This window comes from Pituophis catenifer, unplaced genomic scaffold, assembly GCF_029215685.1.
Source record: "Pituophis catenifer annectens isolate HBS135680 unplaced genomic scaffold, rPitCat1.0.hap2 SCAF_2, whole genome shotgun sequence".
NCBI classification, from domain to species: Eukaryota; Metazoa; Chordata; class Lepidosauria; order Squamata; family Colubridae; genus Pituophis; species Pituophis catenifer.
Genome location: NW_027256882.1, coordinates 279,699,014 through 279,711,747, shown reverse-complemented (window position 1 = coordinate 279,711,747; position 12,734 = coordinate 279,699,014). Strand labels below are relative to the sequence as shown.

At 44.0% G+C, this 12,734-nt stretch overlaps 1 protein-coding gene across 1 annotated transcript in view; it reads right to left on the bottom strand.

The window, feature by feature from the left end:
* The window catches only part of NARS1 (asparaginyl-tRNA synthetase 1), a 35,560-nt gene that overhangs the window by 11,592 nt on the left and 11,234 nt on the right, over window positions 1-12,734 (bottom strand). Inside the window, exons 6-11 of the mRNA XM_070938923.1 lie at window positions 11,191-11,269; window positions 7,755-7,825; window positions 5,984-6,070; window positions 4,390-4,611; window positions 2,777-2,976; window positions 353-488 (exon numbers count right to left, since the gene is read on the bottom strand). Of these exons, the coding sequence (XP_070795024.1) occupies window positions 353-488; window positions 2,777-2,976; window positions 4,390-4,611; window positions 5,984-6,070; window positions 7,755-7,825; window positions 11,191-11,269 (795 nt within the window). The remainder of the gene's footprint in view (window positions 1-352; window positions 489-2,776; window positions 2,977-4,389; window positions 4,612-5,983; window positions 6,071-7,754; window positions 7,826-11,190; window positions 11,270-12,734) is intronic.

Here is a 12,734-nt window from a genome sequence, read left to right as displayed (position 1 = left end):
GGTCCTAACTCAAGGACTATCTGTACAAATGATCCTTTAAAAACGTTTCATATATTTGTGCCTGCCTCCCTCTTCATTTCTATGGCCTCCCTTGTGCCATATTCTGGATTATTTAGATTAGATTAACAGATTAACAGAGTTGGAAGGGACCTTGTAGGTCATCTAATCCAACCCCCCCCCCTCGCCCAAGCAGGAGACCATACACCATTTCTCACAAATGGCAGTCCAATCTCTTCTTAAAAGCCTCCAGTGATGAAGCTCCCACAACTTCCAAAGGCAAGCTGTTATTTTTTTTACAGAGAGGTTTGGTTCTGCAACAGGAAAACTTGTGTTTTTTGTCTCAGCTACTTACCGGATTGAGGGCATACACTAGGTCAGACACTGAGGATTTGAGGACCCTATCCACCACATCACAGACGAGATCCTCCAGACGGTTCAGCAGGTCTTCATAGCTCATGAAAGGGCACTCCGCTTCAATGTGAGTATACCTGGAAGAAGAAACCAGTGACTTCATGAGAAAAAAGGCTGGGAACCACCATGCAATTCCTCATCCCCTCCAGGAATAACCCTGACCAGTGAATGCACCTTTACAAATACATCCGGAGAAAGCATTTCTCCACTTAGGTTTGGACTGGATTATATGTCTGCACACATCAATTAACCATTTTTGGAAGAGTGGCAGAATGAAAAGATGGGAGGGAGAAGAATATCATCCGTCCGTCCATCCATCCATCCATCCATCTATCTTTCCATCCATTTCTATCTATCTATCTTTCCATCCATTTCTATCTATCTATTCATCCATCCAACCACCCAACTACCTACCCATCCATTCCTCTCTCTGTGCTTGCTTATCTGCCTGCCTGCCTACCTACCTACCTGCTGCCATCCATCTCAGTCAATGACTCTGGGCAGCTTACAATTCAAAAAATATATCACAATTAAAAATAATAAAAACATGATTAGGGGACTGGAGGCTAAAACATATGAAGAACGGTTGCAGGAACTGGGTATGTCTAGTTTAATGAAAAGAAGGACTAGAGGAGACATGATAGAAGTGTTCCAATATCTCAGGGGCTGCCCCAAAGAAGAGGAAGTCAAGCTATTCTCCAAAGCACCTGAGGGCAGGAGAAGAAGCAATGGGTGGAAACTAATCAAGGAGAGAAGCAATTTAGAACTAAGGAGAAATTTCCTGACAGTTAGAACAATTAATCAGTGGAACAACTTGCCTCCAGAAGTTGTGAATGCTCCAACACTGGAAGTTTTTAAGAAGAGATTGGACAACCATTTGTCTGAAGTGGTGTAGGGTTTCCTGCCTAAGCAGGGGGTTGGACTAGAAGACCTCCAAGGTCCCTTCCAACTCTGTTATTCTATTCTATTCTATTCTATTCTATTCTATTCTATTCTATTCTATTCTATTCTATTCTATTCTATTCTATTCTATTCTATTATTTTAAAACAATAGTAAAAACAATAAAAATGTTTTAAAAATCCAAATTACATATACACAGGAGCAAGATACTTGGCCATTAGTAGTATGGCCAGGGAATGGGGCCCTTGACACTTTCAATGCCCCAAGCTTGGGACACAGCCTGGTTTTTAAGGCCTTACGAAAGACTAACAGGGTTGGGGCCATTCTGATCTCTGAAAGGAGGATGTTCCACAGAGCAGGGGCCAATGCGGAAAAAGCTCGTCTTCTGGCCCCGGACAGCCAACATTCTAGATGATGGGATCTGCAGCCTGCCCCTTCTGCTTGATCTAGTTAAACCTCTTAAACACAATATTCCTCTTCTGGTATGAACTTCTGGTCGTTAATTTAATTTCCAACTCTTGTTATTTTATTGCCATTCCCTGCATTATTTCCAATGCTTCGTCTACTAAGCGAACAATCCAGATTTTTAGCAAGTGGACACTTCCTTTGGTGTTTTGCATAGAGAAAAAGAAGGAAAGACACACATGAAAAGAAAACAAAGGGAGGGAAAGAGAAGGATGTTGGGAAGGAAAAGACGACAAGAAACACCTCATGACTTTGGGCTTCAGCCCTATCCCCAACCTGCAGATCTTGCAGAGTAACATAGAATAACATAAAATAACATATTTGGAAGGGACTTTGGAGGTCTTCTACTCCAACCCCCTGCTCAAGCAGGAGATCCTATACCAGTGATGGAGAACCTTTTTTTCCTCAGGTGCTGAAAGTGCGCACAAGTGCGCGTGCCGACACCCTGCCCCCCGAAGGCCCTGCCCCCCATGCATGCATGCGTGACCCCTCCATGCTCCCCCCTCCCCCTGTGCATGACCCCCGTTTTGGTGCTAGCAGGCCTCACTGAAGCCTCCTGGAACCAAAAACAGGCCGCATCCCCCACCCACCCCTCACATGTCCGTGTGTCTCCCGGCAGAGACTCGAAAATCAGCTGGCTGGCAGGAGGTGAGCGGGCATGCGCGGTGGAGCTGACCTGGCGACGGTTCGCATGCCCACAGAGATGACACGCGTGCCATGGGTTCGCCATCACAGCCCTATATCCTTTCAGACAAATGGCTGTCTAATTTCTTTTTAAAAGCCTCCAGTGAGGGAGCACCCACAACTTCTGAAGGCAAGTTGTTCCATTGGTTGATTGTCCCCGCCATTAGAAAAATTCTCCTCAGTCTTAGATTGCTTCCCTAACCTTGTTCCATTCATCTCAAATGGAAAACGGTCCATTCCAAAACAGTCCATGAGTTGAAGTCCGCACATTTTAAAAGTTGCTAAGGTTGAAGAAAAAGTGAAATAGGCGCTTACTCAGAGAGGTGCCTGCGTGTCCTTGATTGTTCTGCTCGGTAGGACTGGGCAATGCAGAAAGTGTCCCCCAAGGCTGGGATGCAGGTCTCCAAATATAGCTGGGATGACTGTGTCAGATAAGCTTCCTCGCCAAAATAATCCATTTTGAAGAGGGTTGATCCTCCTTCTACCTGCGTTTGAACCAGGGTTGGTGGGGTGATCTAAAGATAAAAGAAGACGTTGTACAGGAATTCCATTTTGCACAGAGTTCAAGATAGAAAAACTACACCTGTTGGGGACTTTACTAATAGAAAACTAAATAACCAGAAATGTCCCAAAGGTGCTTTTTCAGGAGGCAACTGAACTTTCTTGTTTTTTTTTTTCTTCTTTTGAAGACGTTTCACTTCTCATCCAAGAAGCTTCTTCAGCTTCTGACAGGATAGTGGGGATTTATATTCCTTGTAGACAGCTGGTGATTTGCATCTTTTTAGAGAGTGGTTAAAGCACTTGGAGGTTTATCTGTGTCTTCAGGGTCACCCAAATAGTGCTCCTGGTTCCTGTAGTCTGCAATTTTTTTCTCTGGAAATCCATTCCTACTCCCACACCATTCAAAGGGTGTTCATCCCAAATTGTATAGCTAAAAGTCCAGTTGCCTCCTGAAAAAGCACCTTTGGGACAACCATGACCTGGATGACTGACAAATAGCCAGATACTTTCTTAGAAGGTGAGGGCAGCAGGGAAGAGAGAAAAAAATTCTACAGCAGGGGTCCCCAACCTGTGAGCCACGGCCCACGGCCTATTCGCCAGCGGGCCATGTGGTGACCTGGCTGGCAGGTACGCATGCATGTGCACAGTCCCACTCACACGAGCATCATAGCTTCTTGGGGTCTCACTTCCGTGTCGCAGACACTCTTGACCCACTCATGCAAGTGTTCACGGGCACTTTTGTCCCCACTCACACAAGCATCACGGGTGCTCGGGCCTCAGTTATGTGTGGGTCATGGGCGCTCTTGGCCGCACTCAAGCATCGCAGGCACTCAGGGTGTCAGATGTGCAAGCATCATGGGCACGCTCAGCCCCACCCAGAGTGCTCTTGGCCCCAGTAGCGTGATCAACGGATGCTCATGTGCGCACACACACATGCCCACCCTTTCCACAAAACCATCCCCTTTCCTTTCTTCCCACTTCTGGGCCTCCAACCCAGAAATGTTGGGGAACTCTGCTCTATGTCAGGGTTGCGATGGATTAATTAACTCATGAGCCTCGAGCCAAGTTTCAAAAGAAATCCAGTTATTTATTAGGAGCAACATGTCAGCACCTACCCAGGTGAAGTCTGCCCCACGCAATTTACGGCCCAACTATGACCCTGTTTCCCCCCTCCTCCCAGGGTGTGTCATAAATCACATTCTCCAACGGAGCACTTTCGCGGGCTGTAGAGAACACGTCTTTCCAGCTGGCTCTGGTAACCTAGGATGCAGCCTTGAGACAGGCCAGGAATGCTTTACGAGTTGACACTTAAGAGTATTTTGGCATGATTCTCTCATCAACTTGCAAAGGCTTCTTTTACTACACGGAATAATATGAGACACCAAGAATTTCTGGTTTAAGAGCAGCAAAGCCAGAGGCATACTTACTTCATAATATCCGCGGTCAAAGAAGTGGTCTCGGAAGCACTGGATGACGGTGGAGCGCACCTTTAAGATTCTGCTCAAGGTTTCCCCCCGGATCATCATGTGCCGGTTGTTGAGCTGCACATCTACATCCGACTCTTCATTGACCAGGTTATCGGCTCCTCCGGCTGGAGCCAGACCAATGAGTTCCCAGTAGTCGCAACTCAGCTCGTGACCTCCTGGAGCCTGTGGGAGTTTCAGATTTTTAAAGACAGAAGAACGCTACCACAATAACACTCACGTAGCGCTATATGAAACTCACCGCTGTGAGAAAGGCATGTTAGCAATTACAGGTAGTCCTCGACTTACAACAGTTCATTTAGTGACCGTTCGAAGCTACAACGGCACTGAAGAAAGCGACTTTTTCACACTTATGACCATCGCAGCATGCCAATGGACACATGATCAAAATTCAGATGCTTGGCAGCTGACTCATATTTATGACGGTTGTAATGTCCCTGGACCATGGGATCTCCTTTTGCGACCTTCTGACAAGCAAAGTTATTGGGGAAGCCAGGTTCACTTAACAACCGTGTTATTAACTTAATTGCAAAGATTCACTTAACAACAGAGGCAAGAAAAGTTGTAAAATGAGGCAATATTCACTTAACATATGTTTCACTTAGCAACACAAATTTTGGGCTCAATTGTGGTCATAAGTCAAGGACTACCTTGAACCAAAGGAGACAGTCACTGATCTCTCCCTTCTGGAATGATCAGCGGATTTCAGAGACCGATAAACTTTTTACATGTACAATCAATGTAAATGTCAGGGTTCCAAGTAACACTCCCAACAGGCCTGAAGATGCAACGAAAAAGATGGCTTCCAGGCCTGACAGGAACTTTAAAGGGAAAACTTGTAAACAGAAAATCAAACCAGCCCAAAGAAAACTGAATCAACTCCTTGACAAGAGAAAGGAAACAAGAGCCATTCATAAGAGTCAGGCCCATTAATAAGTTAAAAGTGACTTTTACTCAAAGTTAAAACAGCCCCTTCCCACAAATCAGGGTTTGAGTTCACATATCATACTAAGTTGTCTTGGTTTATTTTGACTTAGAATGTCGGTCTGGACCCAACGATATTACTTCATAAACCATGGTTTGCAACTTAACTGCAATGGACAAACCTGACAAATTGTGGCTTATGCAAAAACCAGTATTATACAAGCCATGGCTCAGCACAATTTGCAAATTTGGCTGTGCTCTGAAACCAAGGTCACTTAAGATATATTGCTGGAAAAAGTTGGCAAAAGTTTGATCTCCAGATTACTAAATAAGTCATGCCGTCAAGCAGGAGAAAATCCCAAAAGTGAATATTTCCTGAGCATTAAAAAATTCCGCTCAAAAGTTCAGCATGCCAGAAAATCTAAAGTCCTCATTTTGTCAAGTGTGTCGTGTCAAACTAGTGTGTGACATGACACACTAGTTTGCATGTTCCTGTTGTTCACTGATTGAATGACAGAATAAAGAAGTAAAGAAACAAACACCCTGCCTTTATGGCGGGCAACTTTCGAGCAAACATAAAGTCCTTAAAAAAGTAAAAATAAAATGCACTTACCTGCTTGCCTTCAGGAACCAGACTGAGGGTGCCATATACAGCAACGCTGCTCTCAGTTGAAAGGACCACACCATTGTAACATTGGCACTACAGGGAGAAATAAAGGAACATTTAGACTCTGTCACAGAGATTTAGAAAATAAAAGCTTCAAGTCAGTCTTGACTTCTGGCAATTGCTAAGACAAGTCCTTTCAGGGGTTTTTTGGCAACGTTTTCGGAAGTTGTTTGCCATTGTTTCTTTTCTTCCTAAGGCCAGTGGTGGGATTCAGCTAGTTCGGGCAAACCGGTAGTTAAATTGCTGACTGGCCCTGCCCCTTCCCATCCCGCCCCTTCCTGGAGTCCCCATGCTCCCCATTTTGGCTCCCAGTTAAGTGCAGGGAGGCCTACTAGGCCCAAAGCGGGGTGTGGGGGGTGGGGTGCGGCGCTCTCCCCGGTGGCCCGTTTTTGCTCCCAGGGGGCTGCAGGAAGGCCGTCTAGGCCAAAAATGAGGTGCGGTGTTTCCCCCCGCACGGCCCATTTTCACTCCCAGGGGGCTGCAGGGAGGTCTAGCCTGAAGGTTAGGACACCCAATCGATCTATTCGCTGCCTCTCAGACTCCCAGCCGATTGTCATGGTCAGTCTATTGGTGCCTCCTAGGTGATCGGCTGGGTCTTCTTTTGTTGGGAATGGGGATTTTGCAGTATCCTTCCCCTGCAATGCCCACCAAGCCACACCCACAGAACTGGTAGTAAAAAAATTTGAATCCCACCACTGCCTAAGGCTGAAAGAACGTGACCAGCCTCCGTGGCTAAGGCACCACTAGAACTCACTGTTTCTTGGCTTCTGCCCTGATGCCTTAACCATTACCCCAAACTGGTTCTTAAAAATAATAATCAGGGGAAAACCTGTTTTCTTATTCATTTTAATGGATTCAGTCACACCATATTGTAACAATATTTGCCAGCGCCTCTAGCCACTAATTAGGAAGGAAGGAAATAGTAAACAGAACTTCATATAGGAACACAAATGTATACAGAATGCATGAATATTTTTACAGTAGGTTGAAGACTAAAGAACACGAAACCAAGATAAAAATGAAAAGAAAAGATTCTAATCATATAATGAGCAATCATATTAGATGTAATGTAATGTGATTGCTCCTCGTGTGTTTAGGATCTTTTCTGTTCTTTCACACTGAAAACTACAATTTTGGGACAAATTTGGAAGAGTGCTGGGTCTATATCCAAAGCTCTTGAGGAAAGGATGAAATGTTGCCCAGGAAACTGGAATGCAAAGTAATTTGATGTAGAAGAAGAAACACTAAAGCCGAAAGCATTAGCAGAAAGCTGGAACATTGTAGAATCTACCTTCTGGAAGAAAATAAAAGCTGTGAGAAGATAAAAAGTTGGAAGGATGGGTGAAGTGTCACTAATGAAAGACAGCAAGGTTGCATGATGATAATGCAAGATTGAATGATGAACATCTGGCTGCATGATGAACATCTGGTTGGCCTTTGTGGGATAAGGATTGTAAGTCAAATAGATCTGATCTCCAGGCTATACCCCACAATGGCCAACAAAATATTGTCACTTCAACCATGCTGTTTAGTGATATCCTTCCTATAACCATGGAGATTTTCCACAGAAGTGAAAAGATGATGTGCCTTCAGAAAACTTTTCCATCTTTCTTTCACCATGTGTTTGACTTTCAATTGATCGTAGGACTGCTAGAATAAAATTAACAAGGGTATGAAATTTTGACGTGTTTCAGAAGGGACTAAAAAGGGAACTTACCAGTTCATCTGACAAGACACACTGAAGGAAGCCTGTGCCATCTCTTAAGACAATAAACATCAAGTTTTTCCCTGTATAACAAGAGAAAGAACTTACAGTCAGGTCCAGAAATATTGGGACATCGATACAATTCTAACATCTTTGGCTCTATACACCACCACAATGGAGTTGGAATGAAACAAACACAATGTGCGTTAACTGCAGACTGTCAGCTTTAATTTGAGGGTATGTACATCCAACTCAGGTGAACGGTGTAGGACTTACAGCAGTTTGCATATGTGCCTCCCACTTGTTAAGGGACCAAAAGTAATGGGACAATTGGCTCCTCAGCTGTTCCATGGCCAGGTGTGTGATATTCCCTCATTACCCCAATTACAACGTGCAGATAAAAGGCCCAGAGTTCATTTCAAGTGTGCTATTTGTATTTGGAATCTGTTGCTGTCAACTCTCAAGATGAGATCCAAAGAGCTGTCACTATGAGTGAAGCAAGCCATCATTAGGCTGAAGAAACAAAACAAACCCATCAGAGAGATAGCAAGAACATTAGGCGTGGCCAAAACAACTGTTTGAAACATTCTCAAAAAGAAGGAATGCACCGGTGAGCTCAGCAACACCAAAAGACCTGGGAGACCACGGAAAACAAGTGTGGTGGATGACCGAAGAATTCTTTCCCTGGTGAAGAAAACACCCTTCACAACAGTTGGCCAGATCAAGAACACTCTCCAGGAGGTAGGTGTATGTGTGTCGAAGTCAACAATCAAGAGAAGACTTCACCAGAGTGAATACAGAGGGTTCACCACAAGACGTAAACCATTGGTGAGCCTCAAAAACAGGAAGGCCAGATTAGAGTTTGCCAAACAACATCTAACAAAGCCTTCACAGTTCTGGAACAAGATCCTATGGACAGATGAGACCAAGATCAACTTGTACCAGAGTGATGGGAAGAGAAGAGTATGGAGAAGGAAAGGAATTGCTCATGATCCTAAGCATACCACCTCATCAGTGAAGCATGGTGGTGGTAGTGTCATGGCGTGGGCATGTATGGCTGCCAATGGAACTGGTTCTCTTGTATTTATTGATGATGTGACTGCTGACAAAAGCAGCAGGATGAATTCTGAAGTGTTTTGGGCAATATTATCTGCTCACATTCAGCCAAATGCTGCAGAACTCATTGGACAGCGCTTCACAGTGCAGATGGACAATGACCCAAAGCATACTGCAAAAGCAACCAAAGAGTTTTTGAAGGGACAGAAGTGGAATGTTATGCAATGGCCAAGTCAGTCACCTGACCTGAATCCCATTGAGCATGCATTTCACTTGCTGAAGACAAAACTGAAGGGAAAATGCCCCAAGAACAAGCAGGAACTGAAGACACTTGTAGTAGAGGCCTGGCAGAGCATCACCAGGGATGAAACCCAGCATCTGGTGATGTCTATGTGTTCCAGACTTCAGGCTGTGATTGACTGCAAAGGATTTGCAACCAAGTATTAAGAAGGGAAAGTTTGATTTATGATTATTATTCTGTCCCATTACTTTTGGTCCCTTAACAAGTGGGAGGCACATATGCAAACTGCTGTAAGTCCTACACCGTTCACCTGAGTTGGATGTACATACCCTCAAATTAAAGCTGACAGTCTGCAGTTAACGCACATTGTATTTGTTTCATTCCAACTCCATTGTGGTGGTGTATAGAGCCAAAGATGTTAGAATTGTGTCGATGTCCCAATATTTCTGGACCTGACTGTATGTTAAAAAACTTAAAAAATGATTGTATAATCATTTAATTTCTATGTTAGTGGAAAACTGTTTCCCTTCCTACCCATCATTTCAAAACTCATTCTATTAAGAGCCTTCAGAAGTAGATAAAATACTAAATATGCCTGGCTAGGTGGCTCAGTGGCTAAGACGCTGAGCTTGTCGATCAGAAAGATCGGCAGCTCGAATCCCTAGTATAGGTCTCCTGCATGAATAGGGGGTTGGACTAGATGACCTCCAAGGTCCCTTCCAACTGTTACTATTACTTTCGGGAGAAGCTGAAAAAAAATCTGCTGGCATCCTAAGAACTAGACTAGGGGGTGAAAAGTTTTAATGGGTGGCAAGCACATTGACATTTTTGACAGAAGATGAGGCATGTTAGGGTTGGAGGTCAAAACATATTACCCTGAAGCACAAATTGGGTTTATTGGCACCACTGGAGGCAAAGTTAGTCCTGACAAGGAAGGCCTCTTTATAAACGTATGCAAATTACAAGCATACATGTAATTGAATATAGCAGCAAGGTATATCTGATCACACTGGATATAAAGAGCAAGTATTGATTGGATATAACTCATCACGTTCCTAGAGTGATCAGTGGGGCAATTAGGGTGTAAGTATGAGGCAGTGTAGACAGGGCTACAAAAACAGTGGGTTTCGGAAAGAATAAGGGGCCTGGTGGCTCAGCAGACTGATAGCATTGTGATTAACACCAGCTGTCTGCAATTACTGTAAGTTCGAATCTCACCCCGCTCAAGGTTGACTCAGCCTTCCATCCTTTCTAAGGTAGGTAAATTGAGGAGCCAGTTTGTGGGGGCAATAAGCTGACTTTGTATAAATATACAAAAGTATGAAGGCTATTGCTTAACGCATTGTAAGCCGCCCTGAGTCTCCGGAGAAGGGCGGCATATAAATCAAATTAAAAAATAATAATAATAATGAAGTAATTATTCCATGGAGAGAGTTTCTTTCTAGGAATTTACTTCCTTCTGCTTCCCCAGAACTCTGAGCATCTCTCAGTATCTTTTCCCAGTTTAACATTTATTCCTTGATCTTCTAAATCACTATTTCTTATTGGCCAACACAAGGAATTTGTCTTGGTGCATATGCTCTCAGTGTACATAAAAGAAAAGATACATTCATCAAGAATCATAAGGTACAACACTTAATGATAGTCATAGGGTACAAATAAGCAATCCGGAAACAATATCAATATAAATCGTTAAGGATACAAGCAACAAAATTACAGTCATAGAGTCATAAGTGGAAGGAGATGGGTGGTGGGAACGATGAGAAGATTAAGTGCAGACTTAGTAAATAGTTTGTACAGATAGGTTTAGCTTTTCTGAGAAAGTTGTATTTCTTGCCATGTGGCTGAGTAGACTATTTACCCGCGTCTATCTCCAATTTATATTCCATCACATCTGCAGCCCATAGGAGAGCTAATGGGGCAAAGAAACATTACTTTCCAGTTGGGAGTCAGTGACACTTGCAAGCATCAAAACATCCAGATCTTCTGGAACACGGGTGTCAAACATGCTGCATCATGTTCCCGTCACACGTTTTTCACATTTGCGGACCTGGGGTGGGCGTAGCCTGCACATGACACATCCGGCCGCAGGCTGCCAGTTTGATACCCCTGTTCTGGAAGGACTCTTCCACTGTGCTAGATGGTACTCACCCTGCCTACGCAATCGATGGACCCAGCCAAACACCTTTATTCTCTCGCCTCTGTAGGCTTCCAGCGTACGAATCTTCACCTGTAAAAAGACAGATAATTTAACATACAAAGAGACAGGCTGCCGATGATCTGTCCCCGTCTACACACACACACACAAACACAGCCAGCCGAGGGTTAAGAAAGTACTTGGCTCGTTATCTCAAACTTGGCAACAATATAAGCACCATCTGCCAAGAGCTTTACTGCAACAGATAACATAAAATTACATACGCATTGCAAATAGTCCAGCAAAATAATATCCCTTCGGCAGCTTCAGATGTTGTTCAAGTGACTAGCCAGAGTTAGTTTTTGTTCGTCACAGATTTTTACCAGCCACCACCCTCTCTTATATAGTCTCTGGGGTGTGGTCCAGTGACTCAGCTATAATCCCTAGCACGCCTCCTTAACTGCTGCAACCGTTTATCACGCCTTCGTTGGCGTGCATCCAAGAACGATGGCTCTCCTTCCTCGCCCTCATCAGAGACACCTGGCTCCTGGCCAATCTCCCCTTCCTCGGCCGGCACCTGAGGCAGTGCCAGAGGGGAGGGGCCTGGAGAGGGAGGCCTGGCTGACTCCTCTCCCTCATGTTCGGAGCCTTCTTCCTCTGATGAGATAGGCTCAGAGGGCGGGGCCACAACAGCCGATTCAGAATCCAGAAGAAACTAGAATCTTCTAAAATGTATTCAGAATCTGGTGCTACTGGTGTTTTCCTAACCAGAGGTTATTCAACAACCCCTGTTCAAAACTTAGGATGCTGATGCTTCAACTGCTACTTGCCCTAAACAGGAATCGGGTGTTTTCTCTCATTAATTATACAGGCAAGCACAATAACAGCCATATTAGCCATTAGCAACATGCGTGCAAAAATCCCATTGGTATGGAAATCCACTTTGGGTTAGAGTTAGCCTCCATGAAATCACTGAGAAAAATCAAGGTGACAAAAAGGTTCAGAGAGGTGCACTATAGTTAGGGGGATATCTTTATCATAATAGATATCATAATATCATAACATCTTCTGGAGTGGTGCGATGGCTTAGAGGTGGAGCTCTAGCCTCACAATCAGGAGGCTGTGAGTTCGATCCTAGGTAGAGGCAGATATTTCTCTCTCTGGGCCCACTGAGAATATATCTGCTGAACAAAACTCTGCATTGGCGACAGGAAGGGCATCCGGCTATTACAACACTCTGCTAGCTCCATTCAGTTGCTCAGACTCCACCCCGCAAGGGATTATGGTGTCATTAAAAGAAGATGATGATGATGAACTGGAACATCTTCTGATACACATGCGTATCCCTCTCACTTGGTTACAGAGAATCATCAAAAGAGAAAAACCATCAATTTATCATTTTAATTTTATTTATTTATCACTATCACTGGTCTTCATTTAAAAAAAAAATTGTTGCCACCCCCTATACATACACACACATTTTATGCCTTTGCTCCAGATACAGAGAAAAAAATGGCTAAGCTAGTAAATGGATTTTCTTAAATTTTCCACAAGATCA